Raw genomic sequence first — 26,698 nt, 5'->3', positions numbered from 1 at the left:
AAACTTTTATTTTTACCCTTTTCTACTTGGATGGAAATTGCATTTTTTTGTCTTTTACAAAGGAAAAGTCGCAGTGAAGGTGTTTGCAGATTCTCCATAAGGAAATATGCACTTGTGGGGGGCCCACATCCTCACCACAGTTCACGTTGGAACGCACCAGGATAGAAAAGTGGGATCTCCTCTGGCTCCTGGCATGGGGACGACGGCGAGGGCCAAGTGCCTGAGCCCAGCACCCCTCGGGGATCCCGAGGCTTGTGCTCGGAGGATGAAAGGGCCCAGGGATGAAGGCTTCTCCACAGAGGGCCCCCCAGCTCTGGCCTGTGGGAGCACCAGGGCAGCCCCGTTATCCAGCCTGGATGGCGTGTCCCTTGCCCAGGGGAGCTGGGGGACAGCTGGAGTGACAGCAAGACCCCTCAGAGTATGCCCGGTCAGGGGGTCTGCACCCGAGACGTCCCACAGCAGAGGCCCCCGAAGCCCCATGAAGAAACCCCACAATGAAGAGTCACCATAAGCACCAACCCAGCAGCTGGGAACTGCCCTGTGCACCCTCCGGCCTCCCGGCCTTGCCCCCAGGCCCCAAGGCTGCGACTGGACGGGAGGGTGGAGACGTCCCTCCAGCCCAGCTGGGGAAGACTGGAGTGACTGGAGTCGCAGTTCTCCCGGTGGGGCATTTTAAGTTAGTGCTTTGGTTGCTGCCTAAAGTGGCCGCAGGGCGCCTCTGGGTCGGGGGTGACCAGCGGGGCACCGGCGCATCCAGGCTCCTGCACCTGTGGGGCAGTGTCCGTTTCACAGTGTGGGCGTTGACAATTCCTTTGTTTCTATGTGAAAATTTAAGTTTCAAAGTGTTTTAAAATGAAAGTGAAGTGACTCCACGACTTTTGCTGCCTGTGTGTAACTACAGGAGGCTGGCTTGAGTTTTACTGCGGAGCGGGGGCCACCCCTGAGCAGACCGCAAGAGGGAGGCAGCGGAAGTCACACGTAACTCGCTTTTGTGATCATATCCCCACAGACCTGCTAGTTCATGGAATAACCACTCATTCGTAGGTTGAGTATATCATCTGCAACAGCTATGCCAGATTTAGCCAAAAACGTTGAATAAGTTTTTAGCGTTAAGTATGTCCCACGTACGAAAAAAGTTACTTGTTGTTTATCTGAAATTCAACTGTATCGATGCCCAGTCTCCTCTGGCCGTCCAGGCATAAGATGAAGGCAGAGGGGTCCCCGCCGGGGTTGCTGGTTCCACAGGAGGGGCTACACCTCAGGCGCCGTGGGCCCCGGGCAGGCACTGGGACGGCGGCCAAAGGCCAGGCCACACCCACCCCCTGAGGTTTAAATCACTCTGCTCAGGGCCATGGGGACCTAGAGCAGATTAAATGGGTTTAGAAAGACCAGAAGTGGTGTGTCTTGCACCTGAATGTAGTGAGGTGAGATTTACAGCCATTAGATAATCCATGTGTCTCATCCTAGGGCACAAAACCGGCGTCAGGGCCAACACAGCGATTAATCCTGCCGACAGCCCGGCCTCCCTTGGCCATGGGTCCCCATTTCAGCCTCCCAGGCGATGCTCAAGTGGCAGTTTCAGGTCACAGACCAAAAGCACTGGACGGCTCTTCAGGGCCCTTCCAGGACACTGTGGCTGCAGTGCACAGGAGAGGGGGTCGTCCTGCAGGTTTAGTCACCAGGAACGGGGCACAAGGGACCCGAAGATACACTTGAAACATCCCCACCAACAAGCCGGCCTCGTACACCTGACGGCTGTCTGAGACCACAGCAGCCCGGGACCAGCCTCCTGCAGTGGCTCCAGGCCAGCGGGGCCACTGGTCCCAGGCGGCTGAGCCGCAGCCTCCAAGGTCGTGCCCCTCAGGGTTACTCCTCTCCCGAGGCTGCTGGGGGAGCAGATGGCAGGGGTGCTAGCCACACTCAGCATGACACCCTGAGGGCAGAGGTGCTCAAGAAAGGGAGGGGACTGCTCCCGGCCGTCAGACAGCAAACCCCACGCAGCAAGACCAGCCCAAAGCTGGCCCCAGGAGGGAGACCAGGAGAGGGCCAGGCCTTGCAGGCCAAGAGGCAGAGTCGGGGTGGGAAGCAGGTGCCGGGTGGGGGGAGACAGCTGCTGGCCCGTCCTGTCTGCCGGGGGTGGGCAGCTTGTGTCCAGTTGTCATCAACTGGAGATGGTCTCGGGATGAGGAGAAGCCAAGGGGGGTGACTGCCGCGGTCAGCGTCACCCCCGGACCCCGGCCGGCAAGGGGACCCCGCTGGAGACTCAGCACCGGCAGACGTGCAGATGGCATCCCCAACATGCAGGCGGGGACCAGCCTGGCCTCGGAAGTGACCCGACGGCTAGGGGCGGGGCCAGGAGCTAGGCGCTAAGGGAAACCAGGCCCAGCGCACAGTCCAGGCCTCTCAGTGGAGCCCGCAAGCCCACAGGCCGGGGTTTGCCGACCTGTGAACCAGCCCAGAGAAGGCAGGGCCTGCGAAGCTGCAGCTGAGGTGCCAGGGAACCAGAACTGAGTCTTCACTCCCGCTGCCCAAGCCGCCGCCAGCTTGCACGTCCGCTCCGGGGCCTGGAGAGCCACGCGTTGCTGGTGCCTTCCGTCCCGGGACCACTGGATCCTTTTTGAGTGAAAGGGTGCAAACGAGGTGGACTATCTACTGCTGGCACTCCTGACCCTGTGCGGGAGGCCGGGCTGGACCAGGCTCCTCTGTCCTGAGCGCCGGGCCACAGCCATGCAGTGGCCTGGTGGGAGGGGCTCAGCTGACCCACGAGGCGCTGCAGCTGGTCTAGCAAACCAGACACAGCCCCGACTTGGACGAGGGGGCCGCCTGCTGCACGGAGACCCCCTTCATGTCGTCGGGCATCTGCCCGTCAGGCCGCCACACGTTCAGGTCCCCGAAGATGCCCTTCTCGATCATCTCCTCCTGCCAGGGGACGGGGCAGGTGCCGGTGGCGAATTCCTGGAAGAATTCGGTGTCCTCTTTGTCAAAGGCCACACCCCTGACTGTGGAAAAGGCACCCACGTCCTGGATGTTCTTTGCATAGACAGTCCTGGAGTCTGGGACGAAGGGGGGGGTCAGCATCCCTGTGAGAGGACGGGAGACGCGGGGCGTGACGGGCCAGCCAGCGGAAGGAGGCGCCGCACTCAGCCAGCAGGGCCGCCGCCCCGCATGCGGCCCTGGCGGTGACGAGGAGTGACACCCGCCACAGGGCGCTGAGCCAGGCTGGAGGCTCAGAGTCCGGTCTGGACACACGTCGCCAGAACCCAGCCCCCATCTGCGCCCCCTCCGCCCCGGCCAGAAGCCCCGTCATGAGGGTCGGCGGGCCCTTGGCTGCACGGCCCCCGATGCCGCTGTGCCCACCGTCTCTGCGGACCCCCAGCCCCAGTGCCGGCCTCCCCGTCTGCAGGTCTACACCTCGATCACAACACGCTCCGAACTGAACTCCCCGTGCCTTCACCCCATCCCTCCTCGGCACAGACCCTGTGGCCGCGGGACTCAATCCGGCTCCGGCTTCCCGGGTCCTGACCACTCGCTCGGGCTGCCTGACCTCCCCGGGCCTGGGGCTGGTCTGGGCAGCTCTCCCTGGCGCCCGGCACCTTCAGATCAGCCGGGGCTGCCATTGCCCTGACCCTTCCCCACCAAAGACACTTCTCCTACTGGGGCGTCGGGCCGTGAGGTCACAGGCTCGCACTTCCTGGGTGTGGGTTCTGGTGGGTGTGGCGGGTGCCACGCTTCTCTCCCGCAGACACGCGTGCACACACACACTCGCACACACTAGCTTGCACGAGACACGACAGCAGACGCTGGTGGAACGAGCGACGGCTGGAGAAATCCCGCCTCGACTTGGATCCCGGGCTCCTTCAAGGAAACGCCTGACAGCGGCTTCAGAGCTTCAGCTCACAGGCGTTTCCCACACACCCCATCCAACCCTCGCCGCCTCCTCTGGTCCCCAGGAGACCCAGCCCGTGAACATCCAGTCCTGGGCGCGCTGGGATGAGCAGGGAACAGGGACGGTGGTGTCATCGGGGGCAGAGGATGCTCCGGGTGGGGCGGGGGTCCGCCCAGGCCGCCCGCCCCCTGACCTCACGCTAAGCTGCCGGACGCCAATGGGGCGGGGCAGCCAGCGAGGGTCGCCTAGGGGCCCCCAGCCTCAGCTCCCACACGCGGACAGTACCGGCCTCCAGCTGCCTCCAGTTGATGTCTCTGAAGAGGGGGCTGGCGCGGAGCCCATCACAGGAGCCGTCCCTGAAGCCCAGGCGCCTCTCGGGGTCCTTCTGCAGCAGCGCCTCGCAGAAGTCCTTGCTGGCCTGGCTGAACTTGTCGGGGTAGGTGACCACCTCCTCCAGGACCCGCTGCTTCAGCTCCTTGTTCTCCACCTGCACGGCGGACACAGCACCGTCAGCCCACGTCAGTCACACCCCGGCCAGGCCCACCCGCGTCGCCCCAGCTGCCACGGCAGCTCCGGACACGGCAGCTCCGCGGGTCCGGCCGGCCCTGTTCTCAGGGGTGCCTGACGCCACCCTCCCGCGTGTTAGCACTTAAGGGCTCAGTATCACTGGTCAGGGCGTGAGACCCTGAAGGTGGACACCTTGCACTCCCACAACCATCGCCCCCCAGCTTGCCCGGCGAGGTGGCAGAGGTTCGCCAAGGGCGGACGCCCACAGGGTCCATGGAGCCTTAGTCCAGACCAGCTTTCCCGAGCATGACTTCCAGCCCACAAAATTCACTTCCAGTGGGTCCATCCCCAGGGAGCTCCCCGACAATCAGCCCGGAAGTCTCCAGCCCCACCTCAACCAAACACTGTCCATTTCCTCTCCCTGTCGGTCAGATTTGCCCTTCCTGAAATGTCCTAAAACTTCACGGAAGTGGGATCATCCAGAGTCTCTCTTCCGGGGCCAGATTCTTTCATTCACAGTGGTGGGTTTGAGACCTGTCCGTGTCATGGGTGTACCCGAGGTTCCTTCCCATCGAACACAGGGACCTCGGGTGGACCACAGAATGGAGGAACCACAGATGCACTGAAGATGGACCCCAGAATGCATGACCCAGAGACGGGCCATACCATGAAGGGGCCACGGATGGACCATGGAATGGAGGGACCATGGATGGACCACGGATGGACCACGGATGGACCATGGAATGGAGGGACCATGGATGGACAGACCACGACGGTTCACTTTCTCATGAAAGCGCCTCCTGCTCATTTTCACCAGAAAACAGGGATCCTGTCAGGGCTCAGCCAGGGCCCTGAGGTGGAGCTCCTATGGTGGCCTGAGGCCAACGTGGACCCCACACTGTGTTGCTTTACTCTGCTCTTCCGAGCTGAGGTCGGGGAGAGACCCATTGCTGGAGTCCAAGGCAGAGGTGCAGACGCACAGAGCAACCCTACGCGTTAGTCAGCAGAGGGGTTCTCACTCTTGGGGGACTGGACACCGGACTGTCCCCACAACTATCTCAGGAAAGGAGCGGAGACTGGGCGGGGGCCCTCAGGGAGGTCCAGCAGCAGAAACTGATGGCTGTGACCTCCAGGCAGGCCGAGGGGCCGTGGGCATGGACGAGCGAGGGGCCACGTCTAAAGTACGGGTCACCCCAGGCCTCCCTCCTCAGCCCCTCACGTCTGCCCCACAGACAGCCTCAGCTCCGAGCAGAGTCAGCATGGGGTCCAGGGAAGAGGCTGCTTTGCTCCTTTTGTTGTGAACAGTGATGGCGGCTCTGAATGACACATATTTGTGGTTCTGCTGGGCTGGCAGAGCTCCCCGGGGAGACGCGGGGCCGCCACGCGGACAGGAGGCGGGGGGCACGGGAGGCAGGGCCCCAGCACGACCACCCCCGTCGCCCGCTGCCCCCAGGACGTCCAGGGAAGCCGCCGTGCCTGGAGCAGGGCCTGCAGCTCAGCATCCGGGGAGGCGAGCGCGTTGGCCTCCGGGAAGGGCAGGGAGGCCGCCAGGGAGGCCGCCGGCGGGTGAGCCACGCCCCCCAGAGCGAGCGCCGCTCGTGGGGGCGGGGCTGGGGGGGTCCAGGCTCCTCTCCTCCCGACACACCCCTTGGAGCACGGAGACCCGGGAGATGAGGTCACCATGTGCACCATGAGAAGCCTAGTGCTCCCCGAAAATAAGGTCACCAGGTCAGCTGGGGGACACTGCTCCTGTGACCCCAAGAAGGAGGGTCACCAGATCCTGCGGGGACACTGCTCCTATGACACACACACACACACACACACATGCAACACACACACGGAGCTGATGCCAGCTCAGCTGCAGGGACACCGCTGGCCACCTCCTACCTTCTCTCCGCGGGCTCGGAAGGGGCCTCTGGCCGCGATCATCTCATACAGCGTGACCCCCAGGGAGAAGTAATCCACGGCAAAGTCGTACTCCTCACCCCGCAAGAGCTCCGGGGCCATGAAGCCTGCGACGGGAGCACAGCGCGACTCAGAGACCAGCACACGGGCACGTACCTCCCGTCTCCCCGGAACCCAGCAGGGTCCTCACGCCGGGACGCGCGGAGCTGCCCCGCGCCCACCCACTAGGGAGCGCTCCCTCGGTGTGAGTGTCCCCTTGGGTACAGCCATCCCTGGTGGGAGCCCCCTCCACCCAGGGTGGGTCTCACCCCCACTGTGGTGCCCATGGCGGACAGAGCCAGTGTCTGAGGCTCACGCAGGACCTGTGGTCAGAGGCAGGTGCTCAGACCCGAAAGGGCACAGAAGGAGAGGCTGAAGCCCCGACGCTCCTAAGAGCGGTCCGGACGCCCAGTGGCCCGTGCGCTCCACTTCTGGGGAGTCGGGGCCACGTGCTGGGCCCTGCAGGCTGAAGGGGACATCCCCGAGAGCCAGCTCCAGCTTCCATCCCTTTGTGCCCCATGCAGAGGCCAGCCCAGGGCGTGGGAAGGGTAGACGGGCAGCACCTGGGACCCGTGGTCCATTCCCCCGGGGCTGGGTAGGCCGTTGAGGCTAGGCGCCAGGGTGGCTTCTGTGCTCGGATGACTAGACATCCCCCCAAAGGCAAAGTTGAGCATGTCCTTTTGTCTCCAGCCCCGCCTGGCCTTCAGCGTTTACCTGCGTTCGTGGCAAGTTCCCAGGAAGGACATGGCTGGATAACACGGGCCACACTGCTGCGGCCACAGGACATTCTCCCGGAGGTTACAGGAGCCAAGTTCCAAAGAACCCCCTGGCCCTGAACACAGCCTCTTTTCAGGGATTACAGTGCTGGCCAGACGGCCCAGACTCTGGAGAAAGACACGTTCCACCAACCACAACTTCTCCATGAAAACGGGCCCGCCGACCACAGAGACGCAACATCCCTGCAGCAAATAGCCCGCTGGCCCCTCCAGTCTGCTCCACCCGCTGGGACCCAATGACACGTCTGCTTCCCGTGGTCTCACATGGCGACGATGAATCTCCTTCGTGGGAAAGACGGCACGACCAGGCAGTGGGTGAGTGCACGCAGCCTCAGTCTAGGCGCCAGCTCCTCCTCGCCCCCACCCCCCAGCCCCGGGTGCTGGCACAGCGTGTGCCCCTTTGGGTGGACTGCGGCTGAACCGGGGGCGGAGGCTCGGCTCTGGGGACCTGGGCCGGAGGGAGCAGGGGGGGGCCAGGGGAGAGGGTACGGAGGGCTCCCCGAGCCTTCGCTGGACGCCCCACCTTCTAACTCACACCGACCCCAGCCTCCGCTGCCACTGCTTGAGGCCCCCGCGCCCGCCTGACCCCAAACGCACAGGTCAGCACAGCCCGCGGGCAGAGCCACGCCGCCGTCCAGGGCTCAGAGCCGCTCGGTGGCCGCGGCAAAGCCTGGGCGCCCTCTAGCGACCGGTGGGGCGCCGTGCAAGCAGGGCCGGTGACACCCTAGGTCCACCGACTCCAACCCTGGACCTGATCAGCCAGGAATAGGCGAGCGGCATTTCGCTCACACGCTCACGCCCTGGAGAGGAACCTCAGAGGATCCAGAAAATTCACGACAGGACCTCTTCCTAAATAAAGCCGCAGATAAGACAGACCCACCGTGGCAACAGGCACAACCCCAAAAGGAGCCCAAAGCGCAGGATGGGGGCTTCGGGGACAAAGCAAGACCCGAACGGCCCAAGTCCCAGGAACAGCTCTTTCTCCCCAAAGCCGGACAAACAGGGAAGAAGCAGATCTGCTAAGAAGTCCTACAGAAAACCCGGGCCATCAGGAGGGCAGAGTGCTCGGAGCGTCTGCTGCACTGTGTGTGAGCCTGAGCCTGGCTGTCACCCCAGGCCCCTGCGGTGAGCACCGACGCCCCCCCCACCATCTCCCGCTCAGATGCCTCTTCTCTGCGCCCACCTGCCTGGGGGTGAGAGGAGATGAGGTGGGGACAGGAGGCGCCTTGCACACACATGCACACAGACACATATGCACACGTGCACAGTCACACACACAGACACACGCACAGTCCAGGGGCCATCTCACAGCTGAGCACCTGCCAGGCCCTGTCCCACCCACCCTGCCTCTGTGCTGCTTCCCTCAGCGCAGACCCCCAGGCTCTGCCCGTGGCCGGCGCTGGGGAGCTTCCGTCACAGAGGGCACGCGTGGCAAGCAAGGAGTGATTGTTCAGGGGGTCGGGGGTCGTCCCTGCGTGGCTGCCAGTCCCCCAGTCTCACCCTGAGAGGGGAGGGATGAGGGAGCATCTTCCCAACAAGCCCCAGCCCTCACCGTGACGCCCATCCCAGGCCACGGGACCCCAGGACCCCGGGCCTCGTCCCCTTTGCTCCCACAGAGGCTGTGCCCTCCCCCCGGCCCTCAGGCCCTCACCTGGCGTCCCCGCGAAGCCCTTGGTCTTGGTCTGCCCTTCCCTCAGCTCCACGGCCAGCCCAAGGTCAGAAATTCGGATGTTGCCTGGAGAACAAACATGGGCTCAGGTCACACGCGGCTCTGCAAACAAAGGTCCCTGGGGTTCCTGGACACACGCACGGGCACAAGCATGGCGCACACACAGGGGCACAAGCGTGGCGCACACACAGGGGCCGCCGCTCCCCGCTCAGACTGCGGAGGGACCGAGGGTCCCAGCAGCGCTCGCAGCTGGAATCCGGGGCATAATCCCCCTAAAGCCAGCCTCCTCGTGGCTCTGTTTTCCCCGAGCTCTGCAGCAATGGCCTTTGGGGCACCAGTGTGTCTGTCTGACCTGTGATGGGGAGGGAAGGGGGGCTCTAAAGGGACTTACGGGAGCCTCAATCTTGGGGGATATTTCCTGATGAGAATCCCAGTTTGACTCCTCACGAAGACAGCAAACAAAGGGATCGAGTGGGGACTCGGCCATAACCGTTAGCTGTTTACTAACAGTTCCACACACTCCGGCATCCTGGACTAACTCCCTGTTGCCCTGGGCGCCTAGTCATGCACCAGATTTCACCAAAGTCCATTAATAATCTCCACTCGGGGATAATGCCATGTGGTCGCCAAATAGCTGAACAAACAGTAAACAAACTTGAGGTGTGTCTTGGTGCCGTAAAACTGTAACGAGCATTTGTCAAAGCGGGTCCCTCCCCTCCCGATGTCCAGTCAGGCTACAGAGGTGAGCAGGGCGAGGGGAGGCCGCGAGGGGAGGCCGCCTCACCGTCGTCGTCCAGGAGCACGTTCTCGGGCTTGAGGTCTCGGTAGATGATGGCCCGCTGGTGCAGGTGCTCCAGGCCGCTGACGATCTGGGCCGTGTAGAAGATGGCGCGCGGCTCCAGCAAGCCCGGATTCTCCTCGTCCACGTTGTAGATGTGGTACCTGGGGGCAGACCACATGGAGCCTGTGCTTCTCTGGCACAACCAGAAGCCACGTGCCCACGGAAGTAAAATCTCGGGAAAGCGTTGAGGCCTCCGAATCCCACGTTGTGTCGGCAAAGCGTCCGTCATTTCATCCTCGGCGTCCAGCCTTAGGGGCCCGCGGCAGAGCCTGGACCGCCGGCTGCTGGTGTCTGTGTCCTCACAGCCCCTCAGTACAGCTCTTACAGGGGAAAGGCAGGGCAGCTCTCCCCACCCCACCTCCCCTGCCCCGGCCCACGGGGAGGGAACAGGGAAACAGGCCTCAAAGCCACTTTACAGCCACCAGTGAAGGAGCCAGGCAGAGGGAGGCGAAGGCGGGCCGCGGGACCAGCCCAAGCCCCATCCAAAGTGAGCAGCTGACGCAGAGCCCAGGAGGCATGTGGGCCGTCTCCCCAGAGACACACCGACTCCCCGGTGGGCCCCCGGAGGACTCCCCCCAGCCTCCCGGACTCTCCTACCCCCCGTTTCCCTGTCACGTTGTACGGAGACACAAAACCTAACAAGCGAAGTATTTAAACTAGAGAACAACCAGAGAGCGGAGAGGCAGGCCGGTAATCTTGAAGAAGACGAGAGAGACCCTCACGTCGGCCGGAGCAACAGCATGAATGGCTCTTATGCCACAGTGGCCTGTAGTACAGCGCGGGGCAGCATGACGTGTGCGGTCCAGGATCACGCACAGTGTACTATATGGTGCCGTGTCGTATAGGACGGGACGACGTAGCGCAGCCTGGTGCCGCGTGGTACACTGCAGTGCAGGGCAGTGCAGCATCGCCACAATGTAGTGTGTATGCTGCAGTGGAATAGAGTGGCACGTACGGCATAGCGCAGTGTAACACAGCACAGCATCGCGGCCCAGCACCACGCAGGGCGGGGTAGGCGAGCGAAGCGCCACGATCCCTCCGCTCTCCAGCTCGTGCTGTTTGCGCTTCCCAGACCCTGCGCTCCTCCTCCGCGAACTTGCACAGGCGGCTCAGTCAGGGCCTCAGAGCCTCACCTGGAAAATGGGGCCAGCAAGCTCACCTGGCAGAGTTTCGGTGCAGGTGAGCCCAGGCCCGAGAACGGAGGCGCAGCGACGGCCCCCTCGTGTGAGGGCCGTGTGAGTCGTCTAAGTGTCTCAGGTGAAACACCAGTATTTCACCTCTGTCCCCATTTTACAGACCAGCACGCTGGGGCAAGAGCGGCCGTGTTCCCCAGCTGGCAAGTGGGTCTTTTCCCCTCTGAGAGCCAGTGATCCGACTTCTCCCGGGAGCCCAGGGCCGGGCCCTCAGGTCTCCGGCAAATCCAGGCCCCGTACGGCGACGACGCCCTCTGGCTCTCCCTGCGGCGGATGGCCAAGCCGCAGTTCCCGAAGTCGGCCACACGGTGCTTCCGCTCTGCCACCACCCCCAGAGCGCGTCGTTGACCAAGTTTGTCTTCGTTTGCCATCCCTCTTAAAGCACGGCCCTCACCCCCTTGAGGCCCCTCCCACCCCTTTATCCGCCCATCCAACTAGCACTCGATTCGCAGCTCCACACGCCCTGCTGCCCACCCTGTTCACCCCGCCGTCCGCATGAGCCCGAGGCCCACAGGACGGGCCCGTGACTAGAGAGCTTAGGCCGCCTGCCCCGGGGTTCCTGCGCTTCACTGGGACTGAGGACACATCGTTTCGAGGACCAGCAATCCGAAGACACAGAGGAGGACTCAGATGGGGACAGGGCTTCTTGCCTTTCTCGCCACGTTCTCAACACGTGGGAAGCAGCCCCACGGGGCCCCAGAGGAGCGCCTCTGCACACTCGGCCACGGGAGTCCCCCCATCCTGCTCCCACGCCGGAGAGACAGGCGCGTACCTTATGTCGCCTCCATTCATGATGGTCATCACCAGACAGAGGTCGGTTTTGGTTTCGAAGGCATAGGCCAGAGACACGATGAACCTGCTGTGGACCTTGGCGAGGATCTTCTTCTCCACCATCGCGCCCTGGAAAACAGGGTAAGCGCCCAGGGTTGGTCGGGAAAGCAATATCGCCCAGAACGGCCAAGTTCCACAAACCAGAAAATGTCACGATGAAACAGAATCAGAGTTGCCGGTATAGTTTAAAAGTGGCTGTACAGAGCAATTGCAAATAACTTAGAGACGTGCCTCACAGGCCCCGTTCCACAGAGACAAGGTAGGGCCTGGGAACCTGTCACGTGCAGAGGACTTCGGGGTTCCTGGGCCGCCAGCAAGGGGGTTCCTGCCAACCAGCCTTAGAAATGCAGCTGAGGGTCCCGGCAGGTCCCCAGGCAGCCTGTCGGCACTGACCTTCCCTTCCAGCTCTTCCTGCTGCAATCCCAGCCCTTCTCCTCCCATCCAGGCCTCTGAACAGCACCTTTTCAAGCCACCCCACATCCCTGTTCATTTTCTATATTTATTTTAAGGCCCTATGAAGTCCATTTAATGTGTTTTTGAAAGCTGTACTGGGTAAGGAGAAAGAGCCTTTTTCTTTTTTTTTTTTTTTTTTTTGCGGTACACGGGCCTCTCACTGTCGTGGCCTCTCCCGTTGTGGAGCACAGGCTCCAGACGCGCAGGCTCAGCGGCCATGGCTCACGGGCCCAGCCGCTCTGCAGCACGTGGGATCTTCCTGGACCGCGGCACGAACCCGTGTGCCCTGCATCGGCAGGCGGACTCTCAACCACTGCGCCACCAGGGAAGCCCGAAAGAGCCCTTTTGAAGGAGGAGTTCTTGACGATGAGAAGCCCTTTCTACCCACTGCGTGGGAAGATTTTAGGTGGATTTTACTTTGTAAAAGTTTGATAAGTTTCCTGAACTTGGGAGAAGAGAGGCTTAATACCCTAACAGTTGGATTCAAATTGCAGGTAGATGGCCCTGAGGGTAACTGCTGCCCCCAAAGGCCATCAGGCAGAGCACCATCGAGGGACCCCGGGGTGGGGTGCTCTGGGGTAGCTGCTGTTTGCCCCCAGCACGATCTGTTCTGTGCAGCGGGAATGGGAAGGAAGCCCACGCAGGTAGAACGCGCGGCTGGAGATTAAGCAGCTTTGGCTGATCCCGCCCGAACGGGGCCTGATGCCAGAGGGAGGGTGGGCGCCCCTCAGAGCAGCTGCTTCCACCACCCCCAACCCCCAGCCCAGACAGCACTGCACGCGGGCACTTCGGGGCCTCCCCACACCAGCCCTGGGGAGACTCCCCGTGCAGCGTCCTCCCAGCACAAGCCAGGGAAAGTTCCAGAAAGCCAGAGTAAAGAATCTGGAGACTCATCCCAGCAGCCTCCCTGACACTGGCTGCTCCACTGTGTGGCACTGGTGACAAGCCGAGAAGCGTGGTGCTGTGTGGCACAGGACCCACACCAGCCACGCAGAGGCCACTCTGCAAGGAGGGACGCGGCATTCCCCGCCTGTCCCGGGCACCGAGGCTGGTGGTTTAGAGTGGCTGGACAAGCCGAGCACCCGAGCACCACCGGCGCCTGCCGCTCCGAGCCAGGGGCTTGGTCGCCAGGCAGACAGGCGGACTCGACGAGGGGCGCGGGTCACTGACCCCGCCCAGGGCCGCACGGCGGGAGCGCCCACCACGGGGTGAGCCGGCCAGGACGCCCAGCCCCTACCCACTCCCCGGAGTGCCTCGGCGGCCCACCTTGTACCCCTTCCTCTTCTTCAGCCGCTTCTTGTTCAGCTTTTTGCACGCGTACATCTTCCCGGTGGCCTTCATCTGGCAGGCAGACACCTCCCCAAAGCCTCCCCGCCCCAGGACCCTGAAGTCCAGGAACCAGTCCTCGCCCACAGGCTGGGCCTCCAACCACTTCCACTGCAGGAAGCGCTGGAAGTACAGGCTGTCCAGGTACTGCTGGAAGGGGGCCTGGCTCAGGTGCTCCAGGGTGGCCCGCAGGAGGGGCTGGAAGAGCCCGTCCCCGGCCCCCGCCGGCCCCTCCCGGACCTGCGCCACCATCTCCTTGTCCAGGAAGCCGCAGAAGAGCTTGGCCTGGGGGTCCAGGTACTTGGCCCGGATGGCCTGGGCCTTCTGCGGCCGGAGGTCGTCATCGGCAGTGTCGTAGTCCTCGATGTCCCTCCAGAGCTCCAGGGCCGGCACGTGCTGCTCGTGGGCCTGCAGGAACTGCTGGAAGAGCCGCTTGCCGATGGGCTGCTCCGAGCACACGCTCTCGAAGCCCAGGTCCAGGCTCTCCCGGAGCGCCTCGCACTTGGACAGCGGGGGCAGCTTGAGCCGGGCCAGGTACTTCCTGTCCCGGGAGGTCGGGCCGCTGCTTGTGTCGAAGCTGGCTCGGGCCGCGATGAAAGCCGAGTTGGCCACCACCGTCTCCAGGGACCCGAAATCCATCCCGGCGCCGGCCTCCCTCCGCGTCCGGCTCCCACGTCCCAAGCCGGCCTCACCCACTGCCCTTGGCCTGTGGCCCGTTCCCGCCCTCTGGGGACAGGAGGATGGCCGGGCACCGGGAGCCCCAGGAAGCCCGCTGACACAGCTCAGGCGAAATCCCGGCTGGAGTGGAGGACGCGCAGGGCGGGAGCAGGTGCCAGAAAAAGACAATCCCTAAAGCCGCTCGCAGACGGATTAGACGGGCCACCCTGCCCGGCTCCTTCCCACGGGGAAGGACACGCCTGGATCCAGGCCCAGCGCACAGGAGCCCCGAGCCTCCCTGTCTGGCCCGCTGGCCCAAGCAGATGAGCTGGACCCTCCGCCTGTTTCCTGGTGTGGACACGGGGCCCAGGTGAAGGGAGGGGGCCCAGGAGAAACCTTAATTCACAAAGATGGCTGGTGTTTTCCCCACTATGTGTCATGTTTTTCTTTAGAAAACCCGCGAGTGAGAATAAAACCAGCTGATGATAGGAGTTTAGGACTAGGCTTTCTGGGCGTCCACGGGTGAGACCCCTGGCCAGGGGACTGGTCACTATGTGAGGACCGACATCTGCCCTGACCTGACACTGAGAGCAGCTGTGTCATGCCTGTGGCTCTGATGGCCTAAGGTAACCCCGGCCCTTGCCGAGGGATCAGCCCCCTGCCCTCACCTGGGCTGTGCTGGCTGGTGAAGGAGAAACGCCAAGAGAAAGGTTCAGGTGAAATTAGGACGGGGATGCAGGAGACCCCAGCTACACCCAGGCTGAGGTCCCACACAGAGAGAGGCAGGAGAGAGAAGGGAACGAAGAGGCCAGGGACACACCAGGGGCACACCTGAGACACACCTGGGGCACACCTGAGACACACCTGGAACATACCTGGGGCACACCTGAGGGACACCTCCGACACACCTGGGGCTCACCTGAGACTCACTGGGGGCACATCTAAGACACACCTGGGACACACCTGAGGCACACCTGGGGGGGTACCTGAGACATACCTGGGACATACCTGGGGCACAGTTGGGACACACCTGAGACAGCTGGGACACAACTGGAGGACACTTGGGACACACGAGGGGCACACCTGAGACACACCTGGGGACACCTGAGACATACCTGGGACACACCTGGGGCTCACCTGAGACTCACTGGGGGCACACCTAAGACACACCTGGATGGGGCACACCTGGGGGGGTACCTGAGACATACCTGGGACATACCTGGGGCACAGTTGGGACACACCTGAGACAGCTGGGACACAACTGGAGGACACTTGGGACACACAAGGGGCACACCTGAGACACACCTGGGGACACCTGAGACATACCTGGGACACACCTTGGGCTCACCTGAGACTCACTGGGGGCACACCTAAGACACACCTGGGACATAGCTGGGGCACAGCTGGGACATAGCTGGAGGACACCTGGGACACACCTGAGGCCTGGGGGGGTACCTGAGACATACCTGGGACATACCTGGGGCACAGTTGGGACACACCTGAGACAGCTGGGACACAGCTGGAGGACATTTGGGACACACAAGGGGCACACCTGAGGCACACCTGGGGACACCTGAGACATACCTGGGACATACCTGGGGCACACCTGAGACACACCTGGGGAACACCTGAGACACACCTGGGACATACTTGGGGCACAGCTGGGACACACCTGAGACAGCTGGGACACTTGGGACACAGCTGAGGCACACCTGGGGCACACCTGGGTATGGCCTTGTCTGCCTTGTTCTAGTACACAGTAGGTGCTTGGTACATGTATGGGAAAGAATGACAAGGAAGTGATGGGGTTGGTTACAGTTTAGAGAGGGAGGAAGAGAAGAGCCACGGAAATGAAGAACACCCCAGCCAGAAGAGGCCAGGTGACCAGCTCCACGCGGGGAGGAGGGGGTCGAGAGGGCAGTGAGAGTCTGCCAGTGGGTATGAGGAGACAGGCGGACTCTGTGCAGCAGCCGGGGAAGCAGAAACAAGAACTTGCAGCTGAGCAGGTGGGTTGGTGCGTCCAGCCTGGCACTTACTAGCAGGCGACCTTGAGCTGATCTCTTCAAACTCTTCCTGCCTTTTCTTTAACCCATCAGTGTTCAGACGGGTCGGCGGCTGTGGCTCCAAGGTGTGTTGTGGACTGGAGCCCCTTCTACGGTGTCTCTCACCGTGTGTCCCCAGACAGCGCCTCCCACCAGTGCCGGGGACTCGAATCGCCTGGAGAAATAAAGATCTGCTTCAGTGGGCCTGGAGTGGGGCTGGCACCCAGGTCAGGAACCCCTGCGAGAGGCGGTGTCTGAGGACGGCAACTCCCACTGGATTAACACTGAGCTGAACTACCTCCTGGGGAAGTGGGAAGCATTCAGATAAACAGAGTTAAACATGTTTCCGATCACGGGACTCAGAGATGAAGAGTGAACTTGGCTCTCTAAGACGGGTCAAGTACGCAGAGCTTCCCAAACTCATTTGGCCCTTTTAAAAAAGTTTTTATTTAGAGTAATTGTAGATTCACATGCAGTTATAAGAAATAACCCAGAGACCCCTGCACCCCTCACCCAATCCCCCAGTGGTAGCATCTCCTCAAACTGTAGCTCGGGATCGCAGCGCGGATACTGATGCCAACACAGCAAATTCTCAGGAACCCCCGACACCACACGGTCCCCCTTTATAGACACCGCCTCCCTCCCACCCCAAACCCTGTCCTGAACCCTGGCAACCACTAATCTGTTCTCCATTTCCATAAAGTTGTCATTTCAAGAATGTTTTATAAGTGGATTCACACAGTATGTCACTTTGGGGATTGGCTCTTTTCACTCAGCACGACGCCCTGGATTCATCCAGGCGGTTACACGTACCTGTAGGTTCACTGCTGAGTAGTATTCCATGGTGTGAATGGACCACGGTTGGTTTAACCATTCACTTGTTGAAGGACATCCAGGTTGATTCCAGTCTGGGCTATCATGAATAAAGCTGCTAAAAACATACAGATATTCGTGCAGATATAAATTTCAATTCCTCTGGGATTAAAGCCCAAGAGCATATTTGCTGATCGTATGGTATTTGCATGTTCAATTTTTTAAGAAGCTGGCAAACTGTTTTCCAGATGGCTCTACCATTTTATATTCCCACCAGCAACATACGAGTGATCCAGTTTCTCAGCATCCTCACCAACACTTGGAGTTGTCACTATTTTTTATTTTAGCTTTTGCGATAGGTGGTACCCCATTGTGCTTTTAATTTGCATTTCCCTACTGGCTAATGATATTGAACATTTTTCCTTGTGTTTATTTGTCATCTGTGAATCCTCTTCAGTGAAATATCCCATTATGTCTTTTGACCATGTTCTAACTGTACTGCTTCCTTTTTTGCTGTTGAGTTGGAGGTCCAATTTTTCAATTTTCTCTTTTATGGATTGTGCTTCTGGTATCAGGTCTAAGAACTCTCTGCCTAACCCTAGTTCTTGAAGATTTTCTCCCACGTGGTTTTCCAAAATTTTTATACTTTTACATTTAAATCCATGACCATTTTGAGTTAACTTTTTTGCAAGGTGTGAGGCTTAGGTCAGGGTTCATGGATGTCCAGTTGTTCCACCCCCATGTGTTGAAAAGACCGTCTTTGCTTCATTGAATTTCTTTGGCACCTTTGTCAAAATCAGTTGGGCATATTTGTGAGTCTACTTCTGAGTTTTCTGTTTCATTGTTCTCTGTGTCTGTCCTTCCACCAACGCCACACTGTCTTGATGACTGTGGCTATATAATAAGCCTTGAAATTGAGTAGACTGAGTCTTCTTACCTTATTTTTCTTTTAAAAAAATATTTTCAAAAAAGTATTCCAAATAAAGAAGAAAATATTTAACTATTCTAGTTCCTTAGCCTTTCTAAATAAATTTTAGAATAGTCTTGCCTATAGATACAAAAAAAAAATCTTGCTTGGATTTTGATAGAAATTGTGTTAAAACAGTATATCAGTTTGGGGAGTATTGACATCTTTACTGTGTTGAGTCTTCCAACCTATGAACACAATATGTGTCTCTAGTTACTTAGATTTTTGTTTCATCACCATTATGTAGTTTTCAGCATACAAGTCTTATACATGTTTTATTAGATCAACACCTAAACATTCCTTTTTGTTTTGAGCAATCACAAATGCTTTCTAGGGTTTTTTTGTGTCTGTCTTGGATATTCAAAGTTTAATCTTGATGCGACTTGGCATGGATTTGGGGGGGTATCTTGTTTGGGGTTCTCTCAGCTTCTTGAGTCTGAAGGTTTATGCCTCAGTCCCGCTCTTTCTTCTCTTCTTGCAGGCCTCCAGTGACACAGACATTCGACCTTTCCTACGGCCCCTGGGTCCCTGAGGCTGGGCCCTTTTTTTCTGGCTCTACTTTCTCTCTATTGTTCAAATCCGGAAATTTCTATTGTTTTTTCTTCCATGTCAGGGATTCTTTCCTCTGTCCCGTCCCTTCTGCTGCTGAATCCATTCTTTGAGCTTTTTATTTTGGTTATTGTATTTTTTGAATCTAAAATGTCCATTTGGTTCTTCTTTATATCTTCTATTTCTTTCCTTAAACTTTCTATTTTTCCATTTGTTTCAAGCACAATCACCACTGCTCGCTGAAGCATTTTACAACCTGTCAGATGCTTTCAGAATCTGTCACCTCAGTCTTGGCGTCTGCTGATCATCTTGTTTTAACTTCATTTGGAGATCTGCCCGGTTCTTGCTCTGATGAGTGATTATCCGTTGAAAGCTGGGAATCTTCCTATCATCCAGTCCTTCGGCATTCGCAGGCTTCTGCTGACCCCACGGCAGCTGTGGAGGGGTGGGCTCCGGTCCCTTGCTGCCGGGGGTGGCTGGGAGTTGAGCCCCCCGCATAGGAAGGGTGAGCTCCCACATCGCCTGGAGCTCACTCTCTTTGGGGCGTCCGTCCCACGTTGTCCCGCGGGGCAGGCCGAACAGCCCAGTGCCCCCCACCCTGCCCCAGGCCTCCCCTCCCCACAGGCACGTGTCCCAGGAAGGTCATCATGACAACGCGTGTGCAGCTCAGCACACACGTTCATGCTTCTGGGAGTTCAGAGACTAAGTGTGGAGGATTTCGTTCAAAGACTTCCAGGAAGATTTCATGCTGTGCTCATCCCAGGAGTGTCTCTGTACTTTCCAGACAGGGCAGCACCGATTCTCTGCACAGCAGTTCCTACCCTGTGTCTTCAGGCCTCGGTGCAGGGGTCCCAGACCCACAGGCTGTGGACAGTGAGACCGCAGCCTAAGGCCACACTCTGTGTTTTTACTGCCCTAAAGTTCCAAAGCTGTGAAGGGGACAGTGTGAAGGAAAATGCCTAGGATTGGTCCATTAAGGAACTATGAGTCCAAGCTAAAATGCTGCGATTCCATCTGAATTTTAGGGTGTTCGTTTTGCTGACAAACTCTAAATCATCTTAAAGAAAATAAACATAATGGCTAGAGAGCTTTTCACTATTTTTATCCCCGAAGAACACTTCCAATTTGGCTACGTGGGTCCCTCAGAGGGAAAGTGACAATGGATGGACACCCAGCTCTTTGTATACAATCCCCACCCTTTCAGTCAGGTCCTGACTTAGATATTTGTAAAGACGCCTCGGTGCCACATCATATGTGCCCAGCACTGCCCTTTCCTCCTAATCTCAGAGATGGGTGCCCCAGCTATGGAGACCGCCAAGGCTGCTTGGTTCTGGCCACGCATCAGGTGGTCTGGGGGCTCGTAGCTGTCCAGACGCTCAGGCCGCCCGGCAGGTCAGCTCCCTCAGAAACTCGGGGCTGGGACAGGCGTCACAGGTTTTCAAGGTGCCCCAGGTGGCTCGGACGTGCTGCCAGGCTGAGCGCCCCCTGCCGAGACACTGCCGCAGTCCTGCAGCCACAAGCAAGGCCCACGGGAGCTCCCAGGTCCACTGGGTCCCCGCGGGGTCAGAATCCGCATTTCAGCAACACTCCCGGGGACCAGTGTGCATTCGGTTTCGAAAACACTTCTAGATTGTATGGCTGTGAATTCCTCCATGGACACAAAGTCCTACAGGGCCCCAACACTGGCTCTCAGAGGACACCATGCTCATCACCGAAGCTCAGCTCAAGAGTGACGGGAGCCCCTGCGGCCCCGCGTCGGCTGCCCTGGGCACCGGCAGGCTGGGCTCTGCAGCATCAGGAGTGACAGCGGTGGGAGCCCCCGCCCCCGCCGGGGTCCCAGCCATCGCCTCATCGTGGCCTCGGGAGCCTGCTGCAATCAGCGCAGAGCAGGGAGCATCTCGGCCGCGGCTGAGCGTCAGGGTCCAGGACCCGCCTCGTGCAGACCGCTCTCTTCACACCTCCCTCCCCAAGGAGGTGCGAGTGGTCAGAGCTGAGCACCTGGCAGGCCTCCTTGCTCATTATCAGAGCAGATAAAGTTCTGGGCCAAGGGCACCCGAGAGGAGGAGTGAGCCACCCTGATTTGCCCAGGGAGGGGGTGGAGGGGCACCTGACGGCAGGGGAACCTGCCAGGCCTGCCCGGGTGTCGGTGCTTGACGGCCGAGCAGCGATAACACCCTGCCGGGCCCGCCCCGGAACCCAGAGCCTCAACGCCCTTGACCTCTGAGGGGGAGACCATAAAACCCAAGGGGACGTCCTCCCCCAAGTGTCCCTCGGCAGGAGCGGGGCGATGGCGGCACTGCAGGAGAAGAAGTCATGCAGCCAGAGGATGGAGGAGTTCCGGCACTACTGCTGGAACCCGGACACGGGCCAGATGCTGGGCCGGACGCTGTCCCGCTGGGGTCCGTGCGGCAGGGCGGGGGCGCCGGGGGAGGGCAGGGGACCAGCCAGCAGCCGCCTGGGGCTGGCGGTCTCAGCGCCCAGACGCACGCCCTGGCCGGCCTCTCCTCCCCACCGGGTGATCCCAAAGGCCCCCCTCAGCCCTGACACCCCCCGACAACGGGCACCTGAGAGCAGCTGAGGATCAGCCCCAAGGGTCAGCCTTAGATTTGAGAACAGCAGTTTTAAAGCTATGTTCCTAAAACTATAATTTTTTAAAAGGCTTTTAAGTTAAGGGGTGCAGGGTTATTGGGGTGATGAGAATGGCCTGGAACCAGATAGCGGGATGGGTGCCCAGCGCCGTGCATGAACGCACCCGACACCAGTGCCACGCTCACCCTGAGAGGTGACGCGTTTGGTGAGCTGCATGCATGTTCCCCGCAACCAAGCAGCTGTCGCTGCGTCTGACCCGCCTCTTCCCGCAGTGTGGATCAGCCTCTACTACGTGGCCTTCTACGTGGTCATGACCGGCATCTTCGCCCTGTGCATCTACGTGCTAATGTGCACGGTCGACCCGTACACTCCCGACTACCAGGACCAGCTCAAGTCACCAGGTACTGGGCGTCGGGCCCAGGGCTGCCGGGTCATGACACGACCCCTCGGGGAGGATGTCGGGGAGGACGGTCACCAGGGGATCAGGAAGGCGGGTGAGGGGAGCTCGGTGTCCGTGTGGCGTCACCAGCCCCAAGGCTGCTCTCCTGTGGAGGCCTCACCTCCCCAGCAGCAAATTAGGTCCAGAGTGCGAGTACCGTCTAAGTGCAGGGTGGCCCGTGCGACAAGGGGGCTGAGTCGGCGCCAAAGAGCAGGAAGTCGCTGGTGACGAGACTCCCAGATCCTGGGGAGGGTGTTTGGACCAAGACTTCCCCACGCAGCCAGCTAAACTGTGGTGCCTGCAAACAACAAAAACAAAGGCGGGGGGGAGAAACGAAGGAAGGAAAGCTTCTTCCAGCCCAGCTACTCAGAGTGTTTGTCACCCCTGCGTCCTTAACTGTTTCTGAGGAAGATAATAACCCAAGAACATCCAACAGCAGCGCTGAGCTGTGCCAGCGCTCAGTGGATCCTCTGCAAATCGTCGTGACAACTGGGGATCAATATTTTGAATCAACCAATGGATAAAACATAGAGGATTTCTATGTCATTTCGGAACAGAACATAATAGATTACAAACATGAGAACACACTGTGATAGAATGTGCCCCAAACCCAGAGGCTGGCAGGCAGGCAGGCCTCCTGTGGGAGGGACCTGCGGGCCCTGGCCAGGCCTCGTGGGACGGCGCGGACCCCCGGCCCCTGGGCAGGTCCCGGGCCCTGCTGGCTGCAGCCTCTCGCCAGGGGCGGGGGGACCCTCGAAGGCCTGGCCCCGAAGCGTCCCAGGCACGGCCTCCCCCAGGCCGGGGCCAACCGAACAGCCAACGGCCTGGATGTACAACCAAAGACCAAGCGTCACGTCCTTTTTCCAGGGGTGACCTTGAGGCCAGATGTGTACGGGGAGAAGGGCCTGGACATCTCCTACAACGTGTCTGACAACAGGACCTGGACAGAGCTGACCCAGGCCCTGCACCACTTCCTGGCAGGTGAGTGTCGAATGCACCGCAGTCTCCGTTCTTTCCTCGTCTCAGGAACCCCCCGGGGGGCGGGCGGAGAGGGGGGCTGCAGCCCGGGCAGGGCCGCAGGTGTGTCTGTCCCCCAGGCTACTCACCCGCGGCCCAGGAGGACAGCATGAACTGCACGTCCGAGACGTACTTCTTCCAGGAGAGCTTCCTGGCCCCGAACCACACCAAGTTCTCCTGCAAGTTCACAGCAGACATGCTGCAAAACTGCTCGGGCCAGCCAGACCCCACCTTTGGTTTTGAGGAAGGAAAGCCGTGTTTCATTATCAAGATGAACAGGGTGAGTGAGGGGGTCGGAGGTGAGAAGGGAACCGGGCCCCTGCCTCTCCTGCACGTGTGCTGGCCGCGAGCGTGCCTTCCCTCAGACACAACTGGGAGCTGCCATCCAGACCCACCACCCACTTGACCGTGGCGTCCGCCACGCCCCGAGCCGCAGAGCCTGGGGCAGCCCTGTGTGCACGGCGGCTGGAAGAAGCCGGGCTGCGGTCAGCGCAGGGAGGGCACCTGGGAACCGTCTGAGGACAGGCGCAGAGGGAGGCTGGCCGTGAGAACACAGCCAACCACGGGAGGCACGTCCACGCTGCGGGGAGAGGGGACATCTCGGCAGGGCCCCGGGGAGGGTGGGACCTGGCGGCGGGGTGGGGAGGACCCGGCACCACGCTGGCATCTGCGTGGCACTCTTCATTTTCCTCCCTAAGAGGCCGGGGGGACCACGCACTGGCACACTGCGCTGGGTCCCAGGGCCCAGCTGGGGTGCGGTCCCGGCTGCCTGGCAGGTGTGCAGCGAGGGAGGGCACTGCACTGGACCCTGGGCACCAGCAGGCACATCCGGGGGCTCGGGCAGCTCAGACCCCCGTCCAGCTCTGCCAGCTCCGGCCAAGACCACAGCCCCAGCGTGGAGCTTCCGGCTTTGAAGCAGGAGTTGGTACATCCACCCCAGACCCTCCCCGGCACCCATCCTCTGCACTCACAGATGGGCACAGAGGCCACATCCGAACATTTCCCTTCCAGATCGTCAAGTTTCTCCCCGGCAACAACACGGCCCCCAGGGTGGACTGCGCATTCCTGGTGAGTGACCGGCCACAGCTGTCCTGTTTAGGCTGGAAAACCTGCGGGAAATACTGATCTGGTTTTCCCTAAAATCATCTCAACCGTCAGCCTAATAAGCCAGGTGCACGAATTGCATGAACCTTCACTTAAGAGTGGTTTTATCGTGGGAGATTAAAAACCTGGTAATAATTATCAAGAAAAAATGTTCTATATGGTATTGCAAGATGCCAAATGGCACAGCTATATGGTCCTGGAGAATAAAGTTTTATACTGTCTCTGGAAAAAACCACCTGGTAAGAAAAACAACGCTCGTCACTGTTTTGCTTCAAAAAGCATTTGGGACAGTGTATCACTGACATGCTTCAAAATGTTTGTGGCTATTTGGAAAAACCAAGGCACTTCTACTACGCTGCTTTGTCCTTTTTATTGGCTTATTTACAAAAATATGCAAGTTACCAACAGCTACTGTTGTCTGGCAGTGTGTGTATATAAATGCTGCCAACAGTTGGCATTAATTTAGTCCAGTTTTTCTCAAAACATGCTTTTAAGTACAACATGAAAAAACTAAATTTGTCTTCGTTGAGTATTTTCTAAAGTTTGTTTTCACAATCACGCCCTCAGCCAAGGCTCTCTGCCGTCAGCACGGGTGCCCCACCGGTTGACCCCCCACCAAAGCCTGCAGTCTCCCCGGAGCACAGCGCTCGTCCTGTTTTGTTTTTCCTTTTTGAGTTTCCTCGACCACGCATGTGTAGGCTGACCCGGGATCTGCACAGACACCAAAGTACCCTTCCTCTGCCCTCGGACGAGCTCAAGCCGTCGGGCGATTCGCTGGCTCTGACAGTGAGAGGAAGCAAACCCCACGACAGTGTGTGGGTCCTTCCCCAGTCTCGGCAGATCAGCCGCCCAGCCTTGTGGGCCTTCATCCCCACACGCTCGGCTCCATCACCTTTTTTATCCTAAGAGGGTTTAAAATGGAAAAAAACACAAGTTTGATAAGTCACCCGGGGTCTTGCAAACTAACAAATTACACCCTTAATGGATTCTCGGCTGATGATAAAGATCAGATCTAGTTTATGCCAACTGCACGTGTGGTCACGGTGCACACGTATGCACACACGTGGACTTGTGTGCAGAAGCACGCGTGGCGTGGACACACAGGCGGACACGAGCGCGCCAGATCCAGCCTTTCTCACAGCGGCCTCTCGCCCGCAGGACCAGCACCGGGATGCCCCGGCCCTGCAGGTGGAGTACTTCCCACCCAAAGGCGTCTACAGCCTACACTACTTCCCCTACTACGGGAAGAAGGCCCAGGTACGTGTGAGTCACTGTCCCCAACAGCTGCTCCGGAACCGGATCAAACTGAGCAATCACTAGCAGAAGGAAAGCCCTAAATGTTTCACCTGTAAAAACGAAACAAGGCCGTACTTAGCCCGGCCGGACCACTTAATCTTCGGGTGCTTCCCAAACCCACGTTCTCCTAACTACCTGAAAACACGTCGTTCTCACACAAAATAAGTATCACATCTAATCTTTTACCTTCCAAGGACCTCCTTAGAAGGCCCTTAGACGACTGCAAATCCATTTAAAATCACTTTCTCCAAATCTCTTGCTTTATCCTCTGTGTCGTTTTTATATTAATTTCCATCAAGTGTAATTTGAAGTTGAATGTGTCACTGGTCTGTCCCCGCCCCCCGCCCCCGGGCCAAGTCTCCTCGTTTCTAAGCAGGGAGACATTTGTGTCCCAGGGAGTCCCAGGCGGCTCTCGGGCGACGTGGAGCACCCAGCCAAGCGCCCGGCCGCCCTCGAGGGTCCTAACGCACGTCCACTTCAGCCCCACTACAGCAACCCGCTGGTGGCCGCGAAGCTTCTCAACGTCCCCAGGAACAGAGAGGTTGTCATCGTGTGCAAGATCCTGGCGGAGCACGTGACCTTCGACAACCCCCATGACCCCTATGAGGGGAAGGTGGAGTTCAAGCTTAAAATCCAGAAGTAAAGGAGCCAGGCGGCTGGCCCCCAGGGGCAGGGTGACCGCAGACGCCGCGTCCAGCTAAACCCGGCGCCCGAGGCAGCTCCACACCAGACAGGCCCCCGTGCGCCCAGCTCTCGGAGCCAGAATCCTGTGAAACCTCTGTTACTTTTCAGGTAGAATTTGTAGCCACGATAGAAACGCTGGGCTAACACGGTGACCCTAAGGCAGCAGCTGTGCAACTAACAAGACCCCAAAAGGACTCATCTCTTCCGCGCGGACATCACCTTTCCTGCTGTAACTTATTTTTTCTATACGTTAACATGAAGACCGGTAGTGCGTTGATATGAAACGTGACTTAGGATTTCATGCGTTCTGGTTGCCGGCTTTAAAAAACGCAATTCCTAAACTGTAAAAATCAAGTTTATTAAATTCACTCTTTATCTATATAAAAGAGTCATGTCTCTCCTGATGAGGGGGAAGAATTAACTAAAAAATCAAACTAACAAATTCAGTTAACTAAATTAAAAAGAATTAAAAAGAATTAACTAAAATTAATGAACTAAAAAACCTCTCCCTTGAACACTTTCAGTTGCAAGTCGGGGACATTACAAACCGGAGTGGAAGGGGCTGCCCCGAGAGCGCACAGTTCTGGGACGTAAGGGTGTCCCCACGTGGCGGAGCCCAAACCCCAGAGGTGACCTTCCTCGGAGCACAGTCTCCCCGCCAGCCTCCAGGGCAGGGCAGGGCGGGGCGGCGGCGGTCTGCAGCCCCAGGCCATTCAGAAAACCCTGAAACCAGAACATTCTGTCCCAAGGACAAACCTGCTCTCACCTGTCGCCCACTTTTCACCCCACCCGGAGCTGGCAGCCCAGAGTCCTAACCCCACGGAAGAAGCCCCGCAGCGGCTCAGGGGACAGGGGACCCGCCGCCCAGCCCCGAAGGCCGCCAGGGTCCAGGGTGCGAGCATCTCTGCTCCGCGTTGCCGACCCCACCGGCAAAACCCCTGAGCCACCTGGGAAGTGCCACGTCAGGCCAGAGATCAGGCCACCGCAGGGATGTCACGACACATTGGAGGTCGGAGGTCGGAGGTCAGAGGTCCAGCCACCCCAGAAGAGACACCGAGGCCTCGATGGGGGTGGGGGGTGGGGCGCATGCCACAGGGTCCGAGCACAGTAGGCTG

The 26,698-nt window shown here is 59.2% G+C and overlaps 2 protein-coding genes across 3 annotated transcripts; one reads left to right on the top strand and one right to left on the bottom strand.

Annotated features, from left to right (window-relative positions):
• Positions 1-2,781: 2,781 nt before the first annotated feature.
• GRK1 (G protein-coupled receptor kinase 1) lies at positions 2,782-14,065 on the bottom strand (the record flags this gene model as incomplete). The annotated part of the gene is made up of 7 exons (XM_082602209.1): positions 2,782-3,080; positions 4,172-4,373; positions 6,281-6,405; positions 8,765-8,848; positions 9,567-9,724; positions 11,589-11,716; positions 13,367-14,065. 7 exons carry the CDS (start codon positions 14,063-14,065, stop codon positions 2,782-2,784), a joined length of 1,695 nt encoding a protein of 564 aa, XP_082458335.1.
• A 6,676-nt stretch (positions 14,066-20,741) lies between these two features.
• On the top strand, positions 20,742-25,542 carry ATP4B (ATPase H+/K+ transporting subunit beta; the record flags this gene model as incomplete). Of its 2 annotated transcripts, none has more annotated exons than XM_082602052.1 (7): positions 20,742-20,853; positions 21,316-21,444; positions 22,350-22,463; positions 22,580-22,779; positions 23,511-23,567; positions 24,762-24,860; positions 25,381-25,542. In XM_082602052.1, the coding sequence occupies 7 exons, from the start codon at positions 20,742-20,744 to the stop codon at positions 25,540-25,542; spliced, it is 873 nt and encodes a 290-aa protein (XP_082458178.1). The 2 variants fall into 2 exon arrangements, with proteins under 2 accessions (XP_082458178.1, XP_082458177.1); XM_082602051.1 differs by having other exon boundaries at positions 23,511-23,571; positions 24,745-24,860.
• Between the last annotated feature and the right edge of the window lie 1,156 nt (positions 25,543-26,698).

Source organism: Mesoplodon mirus (genome assembly GCF_964341445.2).
Source record: "Mesoplodon mirus genome assembly, chromosome: 17".
NCBI lineage: Eukaryota > Metazoa > Chordata > Mammalia > Artiodactyla > Ziphiidae > Mesoplodon > Mesoplodon mirus.
This window is presented reverse-complemented; position numbering and strand designations above follow the sequence as displayed.